This window comes from Microchirus variegatus (assembly GCF_963457635.1).
Source record: "Microchirus variegatus genome assembly, chromosome: 14".
Lineage (NCBI taxonomy): Eukaryota > Metazoa > Chordata > Actinopteri > Pleuronectiformes > Soleidae > Microchirus > Microchirus variegatus.
In genome coordinates, this window is record NC_139815.1 from 15,946,651 (window position 1) to 15,967,668 (window position 21,018).

Sequence of the window (21,018 nt, forward strand, 5' to 3'; positions counted from 1 at the left end):
CTCTGATTGGTTTCTCTCGTTTTAACAAGATTCTGTTTATTTGTGAACTGAAGACGAAAAAAAAAGTGCAAGCAAAAAAATGAACTTACTGTATTTAAAAACACTAAATGCAAATGCAAAGTGGACATGAAAACACAAATTAACACTAATCTTCATAACTTCAAGTTCAGTTTGCTCATCCAAACTAAGGTGGTTTCTCAGGCCTGAAAAAAAATAAACAGACCATGTCTTCACGGTTTTCTTAGTCCTGGAGTTTCCATATTTAAAATTGAAGCCAAAACATTTTGAAAAAAAAGGTAAACACATCTAATTAGCTAATTTGACCCACATTTGTCTGCAGCATAACTCTATTCTGGGGGTGTGGATATTCATTCTGTTGTGGCACCGGGTGCACAATTAGGAGCAAACTTGGCACAGAGAAACTAATAGTGAGCCACTCCTCCTGCACAAAAGCACCGTGGTTGGACACTGAACGTGCTGCTTCAATCCAAATATTAGCTTTTGTGTATTATGCATGCAGGAGGAGCTCTGCAATGATTCTTCTAATCCTCTGAACAGTTTTTTTTACAAGGACACTAATCACAGGATAAATGTTCATGCAGGGCTTGGTCTGACACTGGGGAAAATCCTTACACTTCAATCCTCAGACTTGTTCTGCCCTCTGCTGGTAAAAAGAATAGACCGCTCACTCCGCAGTACTACCGCCACCTCGGCAGGGGGCGCTGTAGGACAGCGCAGCTTCCCTCACAGTGCTTCCGCTACCAGCGAGATCAGGCAGTAGCCGATGCTTTGGTAAAATATACAAACAATGGGCAAGAAACACAAAAAGCACAAGTCCGAAAAACACGGATATGAAGGTACGTACGTTTATACAATACGGGCCCGTATGAAACATATCCTTGTGTGTATTTGGTGTGTAATGTAAAGGCTTAAAACCTTGTTTCGCAGCCGTGTTAGCATAATATTAGCCAGATGTATAGTTAGCATGCTAACTCACCGACTGGTTTAGTTTTTGTCCGCGTATATAAAACTCTGTCTGGATAAAAAGATTAACGTTTAAGAACATGATATCATTCTTGCATGTACGTGTCGCGTTTTTTTGTAAGGCATACAATATATTTTCAGTATTTGTTGGCTGCTTCTATACTATACTGCTTCTATACTTACACATACACATCGACGCCACAGTGACCGCTCCGGTAGAAACATCAACCTCGCCGCAACATTGGTCCGGGCAAAACCAGCGTTACGGTTAATTTATAGTGTGTGTCAGATAAAAAAAAATATATATATACATATGTATACATATATCGGCCTACCGTATTGTAAAGAAGTATAATATTAGAAGTATGATATACATCAGATTATACAAGTAAGGAACAATCATAGTTAAAATACATTATTGACAAAACAAAATGCTAATTGACTAATAACACATGTATGGTACAGTGTGTAGTATGTATATACACATATTAAATAAGTCATTGAAGAAGCTACCATTCAAAACCCTTGTGGGTGTGATGTTTGCAGAGTATGGAGAGAGACCACTGAAGCTGGTGTTAAAAGTGTCTGGAAATGAAGTGACAGCTGGAAGCTCAAGTCTGGATACGTTTTACGATGAGCAGTCCGGGGACCATGACAAACCCAAGGACAAGAAGAAGAAAAAGAAGAAGGATAAAGAGAAGTGCTTTGGGTCACCAGAGGATGACAGAGGGAAGAAAAAGGTAAAGTGTAAAATGAAGCTGAGATTCAAGGATGCTTGCATGAGTGTTTTATATGGTTGTCCTTACATTACAGTTGATGCTTGTTTTTGTGACTTTAGATAACAAAAAAGAAGAAAGGACATGATGCAGATGGAGATGAAGACAAGGACCAATGCAGAACTCCAATCCGTTCAGAGCTGGATAAACTGGAGGGTTCGTATCAAATGCAGAGTTTTTGTTCTTTAATACTTTTCTGTAATATTTGACTTATTTTTTTAACTTTTTGACCTGCAGAGAAAGAACAGACTCCTCTTCAGGAAGCTTTGAACCAGCTCATCAGGCAGCTCCAAAGGTATGTTGGGATTATAGTATCACATGGCACCTCTATCTGTCTCTCTTTCTCTGTGTTTTTCCCCTCAGCTTCCCTGGGGCTGTAAATTAAAATTATGTGTCCTTTCTCTATAGGAAAGACCCGAGTGCATTCTTCTCATTTCCAGTGACAGACCTCATTGCTCCAGGCTATTCCTCAATTATCAAGCGTCCTATGGACTTTAGTTCAATGAAAGACAAAGTAAAGAAAGAGTGCTACCATTCTCTGGATGAACTCAAGGTATCCCTTCAATTAGATGCTAGATATACCCATACAACACATGAATTATGACTTGGAAGAGCCGTAGATACATGATAGATATACATTTCTTAAAATATGTTTTGTTTACCAATGCCGTATTTCACCATGTTGTCAAGTCTTCTCACATGTAGCGTGTTCTTCATGCAGGTGGATTTCAGGATCATGTGTGAAAACGCCATGATTTACAACAAACCTGAGACAATCTACCATAAAGCTGCTCGCAAACTGTTACACTCTGGAATGAAGATCTTGAGTCAGGTACGAAACTGGAAGTTTTACACCTGCTGCTTGTAATTATGCTTGTGCATGTTTGATTTGTTCCCTGTGGGTCAAAAACTAAGGGTTGTATGAAATATTTACCGCTTTAAACCCAGAGTCACTGTATTTTTTAAGTATCCATTGATTTGACTCAATATGTCATTATTTTATTTTTGCACTCAAAATGTAGTTATGTTTGATTTCAACGTCACATGGAGTCCTGGAACAAGAAAAGTGACCTTGCATTTTCAGTGATACAACAGATGGGGGCAGCAAATACCTTCATTATCCACAGATGAATTTATATTACACCATTGATAGTACCGATAGATTTACTGGGCATATTGTCTTTCTCTAATTACTCAACTTCCCTTCATGTTACTACATACATTTTTTTGTTTGTTTTACTTTTGTACAGGAGAGGCTGGAGAGCCTGAAGCAGAGCATTGCATTCATGTCAGGCATAGATCCTTCTGCCAAACAACCAGGAAAGTCTGAGGAACAAGTAGGCACCAGCCTGGACCAGACCAGAGAGGGATCCATGGCAACAGACAGTGAGAGGTCGCAAACGCCTAGCACACCCAGGTCCTTTAACCAAGCTGACTTTATATATACCACACTTGCTCCCATAAATCTCTATCCAGCATAGCTGCCCTCAAGCGTAGAGAGCCCAGGTTACAATGTGAAATTGTTATTATTTGACATATTTCCAAAGTTTAAAATATGTGTCAGATGTTGGAAATGTCCCTGAGTGACTCTGAAAATCTGATTCAGCCACTGCCTCATTCCTGGGAATTTTAACAGAAAATCAAAGCTTACATAGTTAGAAAAGTCAACAACACACAGCGAGCTTAAATATTGAATCAGGCAAAAGTTAAGACTGCAATGTTCAGTTACTGTGAGCATGTTTTCTTTTGAAGGGTAAAAAAAATGGTTTTCCACTGTGTAGCTGGAGGTGGAGAATGTGAAGAATGCCTCGTAGCATGCTGGGTCTTGTATTCTCTCATAGTTGTGCATCTGTGTAATCAGAGTGTTGTTGCTCAGCGATGTAGCAGAACCTGGCAGTAAAAATCATCATATGCTGCTTGTGACTTGCCGTCAGAGGAGCAGCCTAAGAAACTGCTGGTTTTCCTTCAGACACTTGCTGTCGTTTTTATCTCGCAAAATAGAGATATATTGTCAAATATTGACGGTGCTAATTGACGCCAATAAAATGAAAGGAATGAAAGGCCAACAAAGGATTCTAATCAATCAGAAATATTTCCTCCCTACAGTATTTTGTTGCTGCTATGTGGATGTTTTCTTTTATTTATTTTTTCCTTGATACACACAAAAAATCTTCAGGGTCAAATTGTCTCATCTGTCTTTGTTGAATTTGTGTTTCATCTGCAGACAGGACAAGGACTCCAAAGACGAAGCAGCAAAGGCAGAGAAAGAGTTGGAGGAAATTCGCAAGGTCATTCGGGAGTCTGGAGGAAAGCTGTCCAACAGATTGCTGCAGTGTGAAGTGAGGAAGCACGGTTAAACCTTTGAAACTGCACATATTCGTCTATAAAATGTGATTTTTATTAGAGGAAAAAAAACATTCTGTAGTTGTATTTTCGTTTCATAGGTGATATTTTTTTAGACAACTTTACCTCTGAATGTGAGGTTTAAGTCGATCAGTGATGGTTGAGATATTTGCCTCATGTTCATCACAAATGTTCAATCTCAAGTATTTTGTCATTGGTGTTTACAATCATTGATTGCCAACAAAATTGATTTTTGTTTTAGTTGGAGTTTGCGAGGCAGAAGACTGATGGTTCCACCACTTTGGCTATTCTCAACCCAGCAGATCCGTCAGTAGGAGGTGAGTCCACCTTTTTAGATGTTCTGAATCAGTTATTGAGACCATCATTGGTAAAATAGTTAAATAATGTCTTTTAACACATTTGAAATTAGCTAAACATGAATGATTCCCGTTGCAGAAGCTGGTTACTGTCCCGTGAAACTTGGCATGATGTCCATGCGGCTGCAGAGCGGTGTGAACACCTTGCAAATCTTCAGGGAGGACAAGAGGAACAGGATTACTCCAGGTACTCTACTGTGATAACGTCACATGTATTATGAGCTCTAACTTGACTCCTCTTTGAGTGCACCGCTGATGATGATGGACTGTCTTCTCACAGTGACTTACATGAACTATGGGCCTTTTACCTCTTACGCGCCCACGTACGACTCCAGCTTCTCGAACGTCAGCAAGGACGAGTCCGACCTCATCTACTCGCTCTACGGAGAGGAGTCCAGTCTGCAGGGCTCAGACAGGTATGAACAGTCTGACCACGAATGCACTCAAACTCGTACAATCCAGATGTTTCAGTTTTTCACAAAGCTTACCCGGTCTAAAGGAGATGAGCCGTCACTAAACCTCATCTCGACTTCCATGTGTTATACGTCTGCATCAGCTTATTCCTGTTGGTTGCGTGATGTTTTCTGCGCCTCCATGTCACAGGACACCTGCTGAGCGACTGTAACATCTGTTATGTCACAATAAACCTAATCTTTTACTGCATATCTCACTGTCCACGGCTGGTGTTGTCACCGCCTTTCTCGCACGCTCCCTAACACACGTATGCCAGCAAAATCCAAATCTGTCACCAAATTTAGCCAGCGTGTGTCAGTTAGCTTTTAAGAAGTACTTTTACTTAAATGATGGGTCTGTTTGTATGGGTTAGGGTTATATTTGTCTCTCTTCAGACATACACATGACCTCACAGTGATATTATCTGTATTAATATGACTAAAACGTTAAATAAAAACACAGCTAGCTGCTTACTGAACTGTTTTTCCTCACGTGAGGTGGGACTAACCCAATCAATTATTTTAACATTGGCTCTGAGAAAAGTTGAAATAGTGTTAAGTGGGTTGTTTATAATGTTGCTTTTATCTTTACTATAGTTTTTTAATGCATGTGGTGTGTCATTTTTTTGTGTGGCTGTCAATTAATATGCATGGGTTTAGAAGATGCTGCTGTTTGCTTTGTGTTTGTCGAGTCATTTTGACAGAAACTGTCACTGCTCCATCACAGTCCTTTGTTTCTCCTCTTCTCTTAAAAGAAGCACACGACCACGTTGTTTTCTCATGAAAATATCTCAATTTGCAGGTCTTTAAGTGTGTGTCAACGTCAGTGATGTCAATATCAACTTCTCAATATTGCAGCGCACTGTTGATTAGAAAACAAGTGGGTTTTGTTTGTTTATCTGTTTGTTTTCGTGTGCGTCAGCTTGTCAGACTTCCTGACCAAATCGGACGAGTACGTGTACAAAATGGCCGATAATCTCCTGGATGCCATGACGAACGGAGAACATTCAAAAACCCTGGTGGAGCCAAAGCCAGTAAGCGATTTCATCACAACAGAGTTGTGACAGCACAGTGTGAGACGTCAAGAACAATCTGTTCAATGATTGTGTCGTCTCTTCCTCTCGCGCAGGTGCTGCAGCCGGAGAGTACGCAGGAAAACAAGCACAACAGCAAGGTGAGACAAATGTGCGGCTGGATCCCAGACGAAAAACACCTGTTGTGTTCTTGTTGTGTGATGAACAGCTTCTGTACACGCTCTGCTCCGCTTGCACACTACAAATGGAAACAGACACGGAGTTCATAATGATTAATATCAGCGCCGGCGTTCGGAAGAACAGCTCCCGCTGAGCCGCTGTCCATCGTCGCAAAGCACGTGTTGTTGCGTAACGCCTCGTGTGGGGATGCTTGATTTCATTTTGTCCGTATAGATGGCCTTTGCAGATGGTTGCCGCGTCAACCAGCTGTGTCAACATAGCAGGGGCCTGCCTTTTAGCTTTGATCCATCCATGCATGGGAAAAACATTTCCCCCTTCGAAACACAGCGGTGCTACTCGCTAACAGCCCGCTGGTGGACAATTTGGAGAGGCCCATATTTTCTTTTAAATGTCCGCTGGCTGCACGGCTGAATCGCTCCTCAGAGCAGTGTAGGAAACCAAATCACAGGCACCTCCATCAGGCACCTCCATCAGGCACACAGCGCCCTCTGTCCTCGCTGTTTGCTGTTCTCGGCTACACTCATCATCTGCTCGGATATGCCAGCATTTTGTTTGAGCATAGAAGCAGCATAACTTAACAGGCTTCTAAAAACCTGGATGTTTTCGAATCTGATGTTTCCTCTTTCTCTCACTCGCAGGTATCTGAAACTGAAGCTTCAAGCAGCAGCAGCAGGCCTGACTCCTTGTGCTCTGCTGAAGGCCTGCAGATGGTGGAGCAGCTCTCTGGGGGTAAAACATTACCAACTCACTTAGTTTGTTAGGTAAAGTTAGGGTCGCAAGTTACCATTTTCAGTATAAGATAAATTCATTATTCAAACAGATTTTTGAATAATTCCAATTTTATATGTAAACTTGAACTGGACCCCGTTTGTCCCCTCTGCACATAAACGCCTTAAAGTGAATCGATTTCGGTCTCCAGCACACAGTCCTCACTCTGTGTCAGAATCTGAGGCTCAGCTGAAACTAATATGAGGCATCAGCAGTCTGGCAATAGCTGAATTCAATGGGTGACTTCTTCTCTGAAAAACAAATTAGTTTTCCATAAAACCACTTTTTTGTGATGAGCAGCAATAAAACCACAAACTTTTCGACTCTGAACTATTACATTGTAATTATGTCAGTAAGGGATCTCTTCCATCAAATGTAAATTTACCAGACCTCACGTAAAGCAGCTAACTGTCAGACTGAAGGGTCCACAGCAGGGTTCAGAGTTTCAGGGTGAGCATAAGGTAACCAAGAGTAACACGGCTCATTTATTAAGTGTTATATGTTTATCCGTTTCTGTCACAGAAGCCATGCACTTCCAGCAGAAATTGGACGAGACAACAAAGCTGCTCCTCAAGTTGCAGGAAGCACAGAGAGAGCGACTGAGCGCCAAGCAGCCACCGAACATGATCTACGTGCTGGCACCGACTGCCAAGGAGCTGGAGCTGTGTAAGTGCTGCTCACTGAAAGTCTCTCTGTATGCCTCCACTCAAGCATCCAGCTGTTGACCTGAGTAACACACCTCACCTTTAACCTGTTCATATTCCATCCTGCACACAGATGTGCTTTGTTTCTTAGCTGCAGACAAGTTCAGACATTGACATTGACCTCGTGCTCACAGATGTGATTAACTGAAGGCTTTGTGTTTTGGAATCTCTGCACTGCTGTTTTTTGTCACTTCCTTTAGACTGCAACCCCAGAACTCTCGTCATGTCAATATCTGACTACAGAAACCATGTAAAGAGAGCAAGATTGCTTAGCCTTTGACCCCTGTAAAACTACAACTTTTTTACTGTTTACTTTTCATTTCTGGGCAGATCCAGGCTTGTGTTCTCCATTTTCATTCTTAATGCGAGGTTAAGCTAAACTAAGTAACCTGGGGGCTGTTGCACAAAAGGGGAATTAAGAAGTCCAGGAGGCGTTTGATGTGGATCTGTGTGCAGTCCAGTGACCGGACACATGACTCGATCGCATGCAGTTCAAACATTTCAATTTGAACATACGAAAATGCTGCTTGCAAAAAAAATCATAGTCCCTGTCAGATCATCTGGTGGTGATTTCACCGCTCTGTGGTCACTGAATTTTGGAAACCAGATAATCAATACATCTCATACAGATATTATTCAGGAAACACTGACCTGTCCTGAAACACACGTCCAAGTATCAGAGCTTCATCATTTAAAACATTGCCCCAAAACGATGTCACAATTTTGTGACAAACACATTTCACAGGGATGGGTGTTTTATATTATTGTCCATAAAAACAGTTGTAAAAAAAGTTATATGAACATCGGCCCTCAGAGTACCAGTAGGATTAGCAAATCCTTGTTATATTAATCGCCATGGTAACTTGTGGGCCCCTGCTTTCCTGCATACCGAGTTCAGCCAGGATAACTGAAATATCCTGGCCTAATCCATGCAACAGGCCCCAGGTTCCTAAGGAGAAGTGAATCATTTATCAGTCAAAAATATTCCTTTAAAATAACATACAGCTTCCTGTTTTCTGGCCAATCAATAGCAATAAAAACATCAAAGACCATAAAAAAAGTATTTTCATCTTTGTAAACGTCCCTGCTCCGTTGTCATTGTCGCTCCTTTTGTCCTCACAGCTGAGAAGGTGACGGCGAATCTGGCCAAGCTCACTGGGCAAGTGGCTCCCTGTGACGTCAGCAGTGTCTATGGCATCAGAAAGGCCATGGGCATCACTGTTCCTCCAGGTCTATCCGAACCCTTCACAGACCTCACCACAGGTAAACAAACCCCACCCACTCCTGCACATGTGTGACACATGGGAGATGCAGACTAGAAAACACAGTTTAAGTCAAATGGATAGCTTTTTTTTAAGTAAATCCTCACCATGACAAAGCGAGACACCTTTTCCTCTGACTTGCCAATGAGCCGCACACTCACTCTCACTGACAACATGGCTGTCATATCAAGGACAAATGCTTTTAGACACATATCAAAATGCTTATATCTACAGTATCTTGCTTTGTATTGCTGTTAAACAGCCTTTTCTAGCTGGAATTGTAAACTGCTCACTCCTCAATCAATGTTTTGTTTAGTGACTAAAACCTGCTGCCATGTTAACAGTGAGAGCCAGTGTTTGGCCTCCAGGCAAGTGCACAAAAATGCTTTAGTGAGGCCAGTGTTTATAATATATCAATATTTTACACAATTGTTCTTCAGAAAATATCAACTTTCCCTTTTAATATCCATCTCAGCTGTCACGTAGCATCTCTAACGTGCCCCCTCTTGTGTTTTTAGTGGAGGAGATGTCTGAACCGATGGAGACCACCTGTCAGGACGGGGTTCAGGTCGTGGCTGTGAAATAGAACTTCAGCCTCCTTCATTTAGTTTAGTAACTTAAGCTTTGTAATAGAAAGGTGCTCTTGTGATGTTTGTATGCATTTCACTTTAATAAACTTGTTTTTTTAATGACAAAACTCTGCCAGTTGAAATTAAAATACACGACAACAAGTCAGACAGTTAGGAAAACATTTATTACATTCTGTAACTGTACAAAATCCAATGTCACATTTGTTCACATTAAGGCCAATACGTTATTATTATTATTATTATTATTATGTAACCACAATGACAGACTAAATGATGGTCTGAAAAGACAAGGCCACAAGACAAATTAGTTTTCAAGAGGCACAGAGTGTTCCATTTCGGGTCAGGTGACCATCGGGTAAACATTCACAGCAAGGCAGGAGTTTGAGGTGCTGGGTCATATTTACTGATGACGCCGGTGCAGAGAGACACGGGTTTCCCGCGATGCAGCACATTCAGGCCGACAACAGTGAGTGAAAACAGATTTCTTATTCCAGCTGAGTACACACTGACGGATGGATGCCTCACACATATCACATGGATTTATTCGGCTTAATCCTCTTGAAACGGCAATTATCTTTTCATAGGTTAGCACACTTGGAACCGAACATGACAACGTGTCTAAACGTCTGGGTTAATAATCAAAGATGCTGAAGATATAAGAGCATAAGGACGTCTATCGATGCATGTCTTGCTCATTACACAGTAACAGCAGTGTCTTTCCCTTCTCGAACTGGAAAACTATGTGGGTCGAACAATATGATCCAAACTCCAATAACAATATGATCCAAATATGATCTTCAAAAATGCTCAAGCTGTTTCTCCTCTATTTTTCTCTCTCAAACATTCAAGTTAAAGACAAAAGGATACAAAAGTGACTGACAACTGAATGTGAATGCATTCGTGAATAGAAACTAGATTTTGATTGTACATCGTGACAAACTCCCCGGCTCGACTCCCACTTCCTGATCGGGCAAAAATGTCCCAAAAGTGAAGAGAGTTCAATGTCACATCCATCGCACGTCGCAGCAGCAGTTCCTTTTCAGTCCTCTGTATTTTTCCATTCAGCGTGGTCACAGGGAACACGTCTGTGTCAACACTTGTGGGAGCGCACAACAGTTTGTAAACTCTTTTGACTTGGTGTGTGTGAGTCTGTCAGCCGCGGCGGCCCCCGACCCTCAGCTCAGCCCCATGCCTTGCTGCTTGCTCATGTCGGTGCACAGGAAGAAAGTTTTGAGCTCACCTTTCCCCTTGACGTTGATAAATCCTCGACACTCGCACGAGTATCCCAGCTTCTGCAGCACGCAGGACGTTTCCTCCGTTACCTGGGAAACACAAATCAAGCTATAATTCACGACTGCGCCTACAAAAGCACATGTATACATTTGCAGCTGACGGCTGATGTATATCTTTTATTTACCTTCAACTGAATTTTACAATTTAATAATGATATACAAAATGTACTAAACACTTATTGAACAACACCCAATGTATAAACTAAATACTAATGGAGATGTATGATCATTAAGGAAGGAATTAAGGATGCTAAGGCAGTACTTTCACAACTTGTAATGTCATTTGCAGCCTGCAGATACAATTCATGATGTGGAAAAGAGGTTTAAGTGCAGTTCCTCGTAAATTGCTTCCAGCTGAATCCTCAAACCATCTGGCAACCTGGAGTCTCTGTGGACGAGCGGGCAGACTATGCTTTCCAATACTTTTTATTTGAATTGCAGCACCTGCTTTAGTAGCACTTCTTAAATATATGGTTGTCCTGTTGAAGTCGGACGTTGGGATTCCTGAATTACTTCGTCGGAAGTTTGAACTGGAACGTCCCTTCAAGTTTTGGATTTACAACTTGGACAGAAGTCCAACCTCAGGAACCCTAACACATGATTCGTTATCTGCACTTGAGTCTTATTTGTTTCACATTAAGTAAATCGTACACATAATCCTGTTAAATTATTTATCCATGGACTGTTTGTACCGCTTTTAACGGCTTTTTAACTCAGAGGCGACGTTATTCCCAGTTCTGATTTCCAAAATAAATAGAATGCACCTCTAAATTAATGAAAAGAGGCAAAAATCTGCCATTATTTAATTGGTCCCAATTGGACCACTTATCACTTCATAACTTCACTGTGACAGCGTTACACAGAATATTCATCTCATCTCCACCATTGAGATAAAACTGAACAGATGTGGGTCACAATCTGAAACTAGATCATTGCAAATCCAGCTGTGACAACGCCAAATGAAACATCGCCGTTTGCTTCCGTTGGACTGAAGCAAGGTGGACGCACACCGTACCTGGATCTTTCCGAGCTCCCCGGTGCTCTCCATCCTGCTCGCCACGTTCACCGTGTTGCCCCAGATGTCGTACTGAGGTTTTCTCGCCCCGATCACTCCTGCGATCACTGGACCGTGATTGATGCCTGCGGAAAAACCACAGAGGCCGGGAAGTGGCAGTTCTCAGTTTAAATCTGGATGTTGTGATCGCTGATGTCGCGTACACACATGTAGGATTTTTTTTCAAGAAAGTGGGACGACGTGTAGATAAAAAGATAAATGAGAATGATTTACAGATTTAGCATACTGAATATTACAGAAAGTGTTTGACTTTTTAGCAGTTTTTGAAGCTGAAGTTGTCAGATTCACTGAATTTAGTGCATGTGCTGTCATTGTTTAAAGGGAAATGCCATTTTATGAGTAAAAGTCTGTGTCGCTTAGACACAGCTGCTGATATCAAGGGTTTACTTCACCCAGTGTTTTTGCGTCATGTAAGTAAGCTCAGAATCAACTGTCTGGGGAAAACTGTCACGACTGCAGACACAACAAACCCTCGTGTGTATATATATATTTTATATTAGTTGATGTTCTCAGTGCTTCCACTGTCAGTTCCTCCCCAGATCATAAAGATCCCTCATAACATGGCTGAACTTTCAGAGACCTGAGGCTTATCAAATACAGTGTCTCTTGTTTCAGGAATGCAATCACGCTGCGTGTAACCAAGGGAAACCCGTTGTGTTATTGTGTCAAACCTCACAGACGTGGTGGACACAGGGCAGGACTCTGGAGCTGAGCACACTCACCCACACGAAGCCTGAAGCTGTTGAAGGAATGTCTGTTGATGCCGTCCAACTTGCCAATCAAAGCGATGGCAAACTCCACCATGTTTCCGATCTGGGCCTGCTGCTTCTCTCGGTCCTGAAAGAACGACATTTGGAGCCGAGTCACTCCACAGCTCTGCACGACAGATTTAACTTTTATGGGGGTTTTAATGATAAGGTTCACGGCCTGCAGAGAAACACTCGAAGCTGCAGAGCGTGTCCTTTTTGTTGTTGATGTCGTTATTCGGCCTGTGTTTAGTTTTCCTGAAGAACAAGTATGTTCATATTTTGTGTGTGTGTGTGTCCGAAAACAGACACAACTATCAGACCTGACTCAGGGAGCATTTGTGTGTATACAGCAGTAGTGCAGGGGCGGGCATTTATCCTGACAAACTACAGAATTAAAAAAATGTTAGAGCAGTTTAGTTCCTTCTTGGTAACATTTTAGATTAGGGTACACATATTCAATATATTCATTAACTTGGTGCTTACTAACATTCATATAAGTAGCATACAAGCCCTTTATTAGTATATTTATTAGTAAATATTAAGCACGTATTAACAGTTTATGAAGGAAATAACTTAATTCTAATTAACGATATATATATTTTATTTAACAACAATAAAAATTGCCATTTTAGAACAATTCTTCACAGGGATTCGAGTTTTCTAAAAGCAGTGTAATTATAGAACACAGGGAGGGTTGTTTTGTTTTTTAAGGCTTCATTAAAATTAATAAATATAAGGAAAAAAACAGGGGGTTCTACAAACACATGAAAATAATACGTTTTGGATAGAAAATGGAAGAGATGTACATTTTCCACTTTTCTGAATTTCTCTCAAATTTTAATTTCTTGAGAGAGAAAGTGATTATAATTAATTTTTAATAATAATTAATAATTCATCATATATTTTGCTGCAGAATTTGGTTACCGTTCGATTCACTTCTAAAAACTTTCTGTGGGTGCTTCTTGTGTGTCACTTCCTGTGTGACTCATTTAGAGCTCGAGTGACTCAAGAAAAAGTGTGAACTCATGTCTCGTGTCTGTGACATGCTTTGGTCAAAATACCATAAGGATGAAGCACCACAGCAGTTCAATCACCCTGCCAAAACAGCCCTGTTCAGAACGCTCTGTTTAGTAGTATCTCTTTAGGTCCACCTTTAAAAAAAAGGAAAACAAAACTTAAGGGACAGGAAATGACATCAGCCACAGAGGCTGCTGGGAGCTAACAGCAGTTAGCATTTGGAAAAGTGATAATTTGCAGGCTCTAGCAGGCACATTGCCGTCATATATAACATGTATCCACTGGACAGATAAATCCTCTGAGGCTGGAAGTTTGTGTAGAACTCTGTGCTGCACTGTGGAGCCAAGAATACAACTTTTCGCAGACTTTGCGGACTTTCAGGTTTTCGGATACTGTTGCCCTCGCCAGCACTCTTGCGTGTTTTACGGACAAAGCAGAGCTCCGCGAGACAACAATTCCAGGAATTTAGCGCATTGTGACGTCCCAATGAGCGCGGAAGTCAACATCGCGTGTTTTATCTCCTGTACTTAGACTGACCACAAAAGGTCACAAAAACATGAGTGAGTCATCTTTTTTTCCACGCCGACTGGTAGGACCTCCAGAGTCCCAAATATAAGGATTTAAATGATTAAAAAGTTGATTGTGCATAATATGGGACCTTTAAAAGTTACACACTACAGTTTTAACAGGGTCAATCTGACCCAGGTTTGTCCTGACTCAGGTCCAAAAGCCGCAGCTACTCCACCTGATTGTTCTCCTGACCCTGTGCCCCACTGAGGCCGGCAGCAGCCATGTAAGTGCTGCCAATTGTCTTGATCTTCTCCACACCGCTGAACTTTGGCTTGGACAGCAGCTGTCGGGGTGAGAGGGAAATCAAAATGAGTGAGCTGTGCACCAAACGTCTCAATAACGTCCTCCACGGCAGGGTCCACGTGGCGCGCAGGAAAGTATTAAGTTCTCTGACCTCGTCAAAGTCGGCGATGATCTCATTGAGCAGCCTCAGACACTCCAGGCCCTCCTTGTTGATATCGCACTCCGTGTAAAATTCTTTGAAGTCTGGCACGGAGGCGAACATCACACACACACAGTCATATGACTTGTAGTAGAGGTCCTGTCAGGTAAGAAAAAAATCGACAGATTTGCCAAAAGGGAGAACGTGTACAACTCACAGTTCATATAATAATCACAAATTAATTAGCACAGATAATTATGACTCCTCAGTCCAAAAACATGCAGATTTGTGTATTAGTCAAATAGGTGTGAGTGTGAGAGTGGATGGTTGTTTGTCTATATTGGACGTGTGATGGACTGGTGACCTGGCCTTTCACCCTTTGTCAGCTAAGATTGGCATCAGCAACCCCCCACAACCCTCATGTGGGGCATAAATCAATAGAAGATGAATGAATAAGTGATAATTTTGACACTGCAAGGTATCGGAGCACAGAAATACTGTGATGGGAACCTCGTGAGTAAACCCTTAACACAGCCTGACCTAATGTCCTTTCATAATCTATTTTAAATTGATATAAATACGAGTAAACACACAACCAACTATGAGTCATGACTAATGTTTTTGGGTTTTTGTTGTCCTTCCATTTGTAAATCCCTGGAAAGAGACACGCTGGGTGTCTTCTCACCTCATTCTTTTTGTTCTCCCCGACAAACAGCGTCGCCACATGAGCCGGTAGCACGTTCTCCAGCAGCAGCCGGTTCAGGTTCTCCCTGGTCTCAATCTCGTCCTGCTCCGTGTGGTTCTTGTACTTCAGTAGAAAATCCTGGCGGAAGCAGGACTCATTCTGAGGGTGGGGGGGGGGGACGTTTCACGGCGGACAATAAAGAGAACCGTTAACGTCAACAGCTTTAATGAGGGGGAACTCGCAGGACTTCTTGCAGTGGCATTGATTTGTTTCAGTGATTGGCAGACAGCAGGGACAGACATTATAATAGACATGTAGATGATGTCATGGAGAAGAAACAGGCAGAAAGCGTCCCTACCTGTTGTGAGATGATGAGCATAGTCACCAGGAAGAGGCTGATGTATATGCAGCTCATCACCTGTGGGTGTTTCACCAGACCGATCCATTTCAGGATGGAATCATCTTCTCTGCTGTAGAACAAAGGAAGAACATTTGTGCCAAGACTTAATCAATAAATTCTTTCTGTGAAATATATGAAGCATTCAGTTCAATCAGCCGATTGTCTTTTCATACTCAGTCCCACCTGCTGCAGTTCCAGCTGGTGTTGGTCTGAGCGTAGAGGACATTTCCATAGACCAAAAAGATTTCCCTGTTGGTGCTGAGGATGATGATGTAGTACACTGTAGACGCCAGGGTGAGGAAGAACACTTTGAGCTCAAAGCTCACCCGCAGGAAGACTCCACACGCGATGAGGGAGAGGATGCAGCAGTACACGGAGTACTGAACAGAGCGGAGAGGGAATTAAGAGAGGAGGTCAAATTTCAGGAGAAACTTTCCTCGTCACAGGATCAGACAAAGTCCATCGAATAATACTGACATTTATTTACATACCACGTTCTTACCAAGGTTACAAAGTGTTTAACAGAAAGCAATGAGAAGTAATGAAAAGCAACTGATTCAAAAATAAAAAATAAATATAAAACAGCAGAATAATAATTGTTGATTTCCAATGTAAAAAAAAAAAAAAAGGTTTTCTTAAGGATAGATGTAGCCTGTCTGATCTCAGTACATAAATTATTCCACAGTTCGCTCCAACAGCATTAAGCCCAATCATGCTTAGTCATCAGTCATGACCTGGGAATAATGAGAAAAGCGCTCTGACCACTGATGTGAGAGTATGTCTAGTCGGTCTGGGGTTTGATGTATTTATGATGTATTCTGAACAAAGGCTGTATTTGCTATAAATCATGTGATGAGTAGAAATGTTGAAGTCCATGCAAGAACATAACAGACAGCCAAGGAGGAGTTGAGAGAAATGTGGTCATATTTCTTGGGTTTTAGTTCTAGTTGGAGCCGGTTGTTATACAAGACTTTTTCAAAATCACTAGGAGACAGTAATTGTGGATGTTTTGTTGCAAAAATCCTCATCGTGTCTTCTTGCACTTCATTAAAGGAGTATTTCCGTATTTCTCCAAGTTAACCTAGTTCCCTGGTGTCCTAATGAACATGTCTGTGACGTGCTTTGGTCAAAATACCATAAGGATGAAGCACCACAGCAGTTCAATTACCCTGCCAAAACAGCCCTGTTCAGAACGCTCTGTTTAGTAGTATCTCTTTAAAATAAAAAAATAAAAGTAAAGTAAAACAAAACTTAAGGGACAGGAAATGACATCAGCCACAGAGGCTACTGGGAGCTAACAGCACTTAGCATTTGGATAAGTGATCATTTGCAGGCTCTAGCAGGCACATTGCCGTCATATATAACATGTATCCACTGGACAGATAAATCCTCTGAGGCTGGAAGTTTGTGTAGAACTCTGTGCTGCACTGTGGAGACAAGAATAGAACTTTTCACGGACTTCCGGTTTTTGGATACTGTGGATACGGCAGCACACTCGCATGTTTTACGGACAAAGCGGAGCTCCGCAAACAACGATTTCAGGAATTTAGCGCATTGCGACGTCCCAATGAGTGCGGAGGTCTAAATTGCATGTTTTATCTCCTGTACTGTACCACAAAAACACGAGCGAACCATCTTTTTTCACACTTTGGCGAATGGTAGGGCCTCCAGGGTCCCAAATAAGGATTTAAATGATTAAAAAGTTGATTTTGCATAATATGTCCCCTTTAAATACATTCCAGGTCTATTTGCAAATATTTATTCATGTCCAATAGTAAGAAAAAACAAAAAAACAAAAAAAAAACATATTCAAATTGTCTGTGGTTAACCAGTCACTCAATCACTCACCGGCAGGTAGAAGAGGCCTCCGTCGTCTAATCCCTGCTCAGGCGAATTACGACATAGGTCAGAAATATCATCTGTCATAATGAAGCACTGTAAGAGGATTAAAAAAAAAAACTTACTGACAATCAAACACTGGACAGTGTGCACTCAAGTGTGACATGGTGGCTATCAAGTGTAGCACAGCAAGAACAGGAGTATTTAATGGTCGCCACGTGAGTGCAGTCTTACCAGGTTGAACACTGCCAAGATAATAATGACCATTGTAGTGATTGTGGCCAGAGGGAGGCGCACACACGGCCGCTTCACCACCGCCTCTGAAACAGCTGGCAGCCACTGGCAACTTGACAGCTTCTCTGGAAACAGGAGCTGTACAGGGCAAAGAAAAAATTAGGAGAAAGATGGGATCAAAACAGCTACAGGGAGCATGTGACATTTACAGAGTCCATCCATCTTAAGTCATGATGACACATGTTTGTGAGAGTGGCTATTTACAGTACAGGAATCTGTCTGGGTGGGGAAAACACCACCTCAAGGACTGCATGTCAAGTGACAGCCGTCAAGCCAGTGTGTTAGCCATAAAAAAAAGCTTCAGCACTGTGAGGGCAGAGGAAAGCTTCTATGACGTGTTTCCATTCACATGCCGGTTTACTGATACTAATTATCACCTTCACCTTTACTCTACAGCTACTATGTACTAACAGTTTAGTGCCTTTTTACCTTAGTGGTTCAAAAAGCACTTGAACAATATGTGAAACACGCACACATACAGTACACCAGTGCCAGTGGAGCAAGGTCACTGAGAGTAACTGGGTGGACAGGAGGCAGAGAAGGAGCCGGGGTTGAACCTCCAACCCAGTGTTTAGTGGATGAGCAGCTCTACCACCTGTGTCACAACTGCCACTTTTAACCTTGTATAATGTGTTCTGTTTTACCAAAGATGTCTATTCTTACATACATATATGCATATATACATACATACATACGTATATATGCATATACATATATACATAGATACATACATGCATATACATATAGATAGATACATACATACATATGCATATATATATATATACACACATATACATACATACATACATATATATATACATATATTTGGTTAATTCTTGACATCAGAAGCAGACATGTGACCACAAAGTGTGCCAAAGAGTCATTTGCTTTTATCTTATCTGTGCGGATGTCGAGAAAGGACTTCCGTGTGGCATTCACACTACAAGACTATGTCAAATATTTATAGCTACTGTAGACAAAACACATCACATTTAATTTCACCTTGCCAAATTTAAAGAAAATAAATTAAAGTAAGTAAAGCACAGGACATGAATTACAGGTCAGGACTGAGCCAGCATGACTGCTGCAAGTGCTGCATGGAGGAAAGGCCAAACCTGTCACACTGACATTTGACCTGCATCCAGCACGGCTGGAGAGCTTCCTGTAAGGGGCTTTGAATGGGTAGTTTTGACTGGGTAAGACTTTTTTTCACCGCTCTTTTTCCGCTGCCAACAAACCCAAATACCAAAATATCCAAACAGTGAGTTAGACTTAACACACTGACCTGTAAGTGACCTGCGTAACAGATGGCCAGAGACGGCAGCAGCACACAAACCAACACGCCGAAAGATATTCCCAGCATCTGTCGACTGACGGAGACAGAAATCAGAGTGTGCGAAAAATCAGTATAAAATCAGTCTTTCCTTTAGCCATACATCACCACAGCTTAACCTACATACAGTAGTGTGTTTTTGAATTGTCTGTTCTTCCCCACATGACTCACAGATTTTAATATTACACAGTAGAAGTTGGTCTTACTCACTCCTTTGTGACAAACATCTGGATTACAAAAATGCACAAGAAGATGAAGGTGGCACAGCCGACGTAGTGTTTGAACATCGGCAAATCCAGTGCACGGTACTTAGAGGAAGAAACACAGAACATAACTGAACCTCTGCAACCAAACATACAACACCACAGAAATATACAGTTAAGGCCACAAGTATTTGGACAGTCGTGCATTTTTGTTTTTTGCACTCTGCGGAAAATGGATGTGCCATGACTCAGCTTTAATTTGGGCAAGTCTGTCCAAATAACTGCAGTCGAGAGTGTAAATGCCATCAATCATCTATTGGTCAGAAAGCATTGTGTTAAACTAACCTGTTTCTCTAGATCTTTCTTAGGAAACCACAGAGCTAATCGGACACTCTCTTCAGACTTAGACCACTGCCTGAGAGAGATGGAAAGGGGAAGGAAGGTAATAAGGAAAGAGAAAAACAGAACAAACGACCCAATAATGATGCTAAATAGAAAATCATCTCACCAGCATCATTACCAGACATGAATATCATCATCTCTAATGATACGTTGAAATTATCAGGCCGAAGTGACTCAGATGTGATTTTTCTCAGGACTGTGTAGACATGTAGAAATCCAATCGCCAATTGCAATTTGCAAATCAGATCTGTGTCACATCAGTATGTGGTCCAAGATCAGATATACTATATATCCCATTTGAGGCCATATGACATAAATGAGAATGATCATATCAGAATATCACAAGGCTTTTTGCCGACGTGCATGTGCCGAGCTTTGACGTCATCGACCTGCTCCACAGAAGTGAGGCAAAATCAAACAACAATGGAGGAGTCACTCAATCTCTAGAGCTAAATCTCACTCGCATTTGCTGTCAAAACCCACATTTCTCAATTTCCCCACCGGGGGAATCAATGAAAATAGAGCTTATCTTACACATCTCCCACTTAAATACCAAGGGGTCTCACAAATATGGCATTTTCTGTTGTTGTCGATGCATGCTTGATGACCTTAAGTGTCGTTTGAGAGGGCAGATGCACAGTGAATCACATTTGAAGATCTTAAAATAGCCTAAATGTAGAAGGATGTTGCAATCGCCTGCTGTGTTTTCCATTATCCAACACTGATTTATACTCAAAGTGCAACCTTTACTGTGAAATTTGACCTACTTGCTACTGAGCTCATCTATGGTCGTGGTCATCTCATTGTGCAGCTCCTCATCAAACTTGCTCTTCTGGGATTTGTTCCTGTAGCAGAAAGGACACAGACAATCAGGAAGAGGAAGACAGACTGACACAGAGACATGCAGGCTGATTGGAGCAGATGCTAGAAAACCAGATCAGGTCATGCAGGTTACTCAGTCGGGTCCCATTTAGTTGTGCTTGGAGGCAACTCGGTTAATGCCATTCTGAGCATTAGTGTGAAAAGTGAGTCATGTTTGTGCCCGTGAGAGTATGTATATAGAGGGAGTGTGTCCGATGCACAGCTCTGTGTGTTAGATGATCTCTGTGGGATTGAGTGGGAGTGTTTCTGCAATGCTTCTGCTTGGAAACCCCCCGACTCTATCAGGAAGGAAACACTCACCACAGATGCACAGGCCCAGATACACACAAGCCCCAGTCAGTGATCAGTGTTAATGGGAGCATGTCAGCCGACTATAGTTACAGGGTCTCTGTATGAGAAATCACATGTTGGGGCTCATTCAAAAA

General features: G+C 41.7%; 2 protein-coding genes across 2 annotated transcripts in view; one reads left to right on the top strand and one right to left on the bottom strand.

The window, feature by feature from the left end:
• Positions 1–775: 775 nt before the first annotated feature.
• Positions 776–9,522, top strand: brd7 (bromodomain containing 7). The gene is made up of 17 exons (XM_083900901.1): positions 776–857; positions 1,531–1,724; positions 1,823–1,916; positions 1,998–2,055; positions 2,169–2,313; positions 2,482–2,592; positions 3,011–3,177; positions 3,985–4,099; positions 4,366–4,441; positions 4,560–4,667; positions 4,761–4,896; positions 5,855–5,966; positions 6,062–6,106; positions 6,785–6,875; positions 7,437–7,580; positions 8,741–8,881; positions 9,399–9,522. Exons 1-17 carry the CDS (start codon positions 809–811, stop codon positions 9,464–9,466), a joined length of 1,854 nt encoding a protein of 617 aa, XP_083757027.1. The 5' UTR covers positions 776–808; the 3' UTR covers positions 9,467–9,522.
• A 157-nt stretch (positions 9,523–9,679) lies between these two features.
• The window catches only part of adcy7 (adenylate cyclase 7), a 28,548-nt gene continuing 17,209 nt past the window's right edge, over positions 9,680–21,018 (bottom strand). The window contains exons 12-25 of the mRNA XM_083901081.1: positions 20,479–20,556; positions 19,655–19,724; positions 19,317–19,414; positions 19,059–19,143; positions 17,714–17,851; positions 17,489–17,575; positions 15,824–16,020; positions 15,599–15,710; positions 15,241–15,399; positions 14,568–14,714; positions 14,349–14,456; positions 12,560–12,674; positions 11,778–11,902; positions 9,680–10,792 (exon numbers count right to left, since the gene is read on the bottom strand). Of these exons, the coding sequence (XP_083757207.1) occupies positions 10,646–10,792; positions 11,778–11,902; positions 12,560–12,674; positions 14,349–14,456; positions 14,568–14,714; positions 15,241–15,399; positions 15,599–15,710; positions 15,824–16,020; positions 17,489–17,575; positions 17,714–17,851; positions 19,059–19,143; positions 19,317–19,414; positions 19,655–19,724; positions 20,479–20,556 (1,666 nt within the window). The 3' untranslated portion in view covers positions 9,680–10,645. The remainder of the gene's footprint in view (positions 10,793–11,777; positions 11,903–12,559; positions 12,675–14,348; positions 14,457–14,567; positions 14,715–15,240; positions 15,400–15,598; positions 15,711–15,823; positions 16,021–17,488; positions 17,576–17,713; positions 17,852–19,058; positions 19,144–19,316; positions 19,415–19,654; positions 19,725–20,478; positions 20,557–21,018) is intronic.

What these genes read in the sequence shown, in the direction of transcription:
- brd7 (XM_083900901.1), top strand. Translation starts at nt 809, where the DNA reads ATGGGCAAGAAACACAAAAAGCACAAGTCCGAAAAACACGGATATGAA. An exon ending in ACAGATTGCTGCAGTGTGAA is followed by an intron (nt 4,100 to 4,365) that starts GTGAGGAAGCAC and finishes TTTTTGTTTTAG; the next exon opens with TTGGAGTTTGCGAGGCAGAA. An exon ending in CTTCACAGACCTCACCACAG is followed by an intron (nt 8,882 to 9,398) that starts GTAAACAAACCC and finishes TTGTGTTTTTAG; the next exon opens with TGGAGGAGATGTCTGAACCG.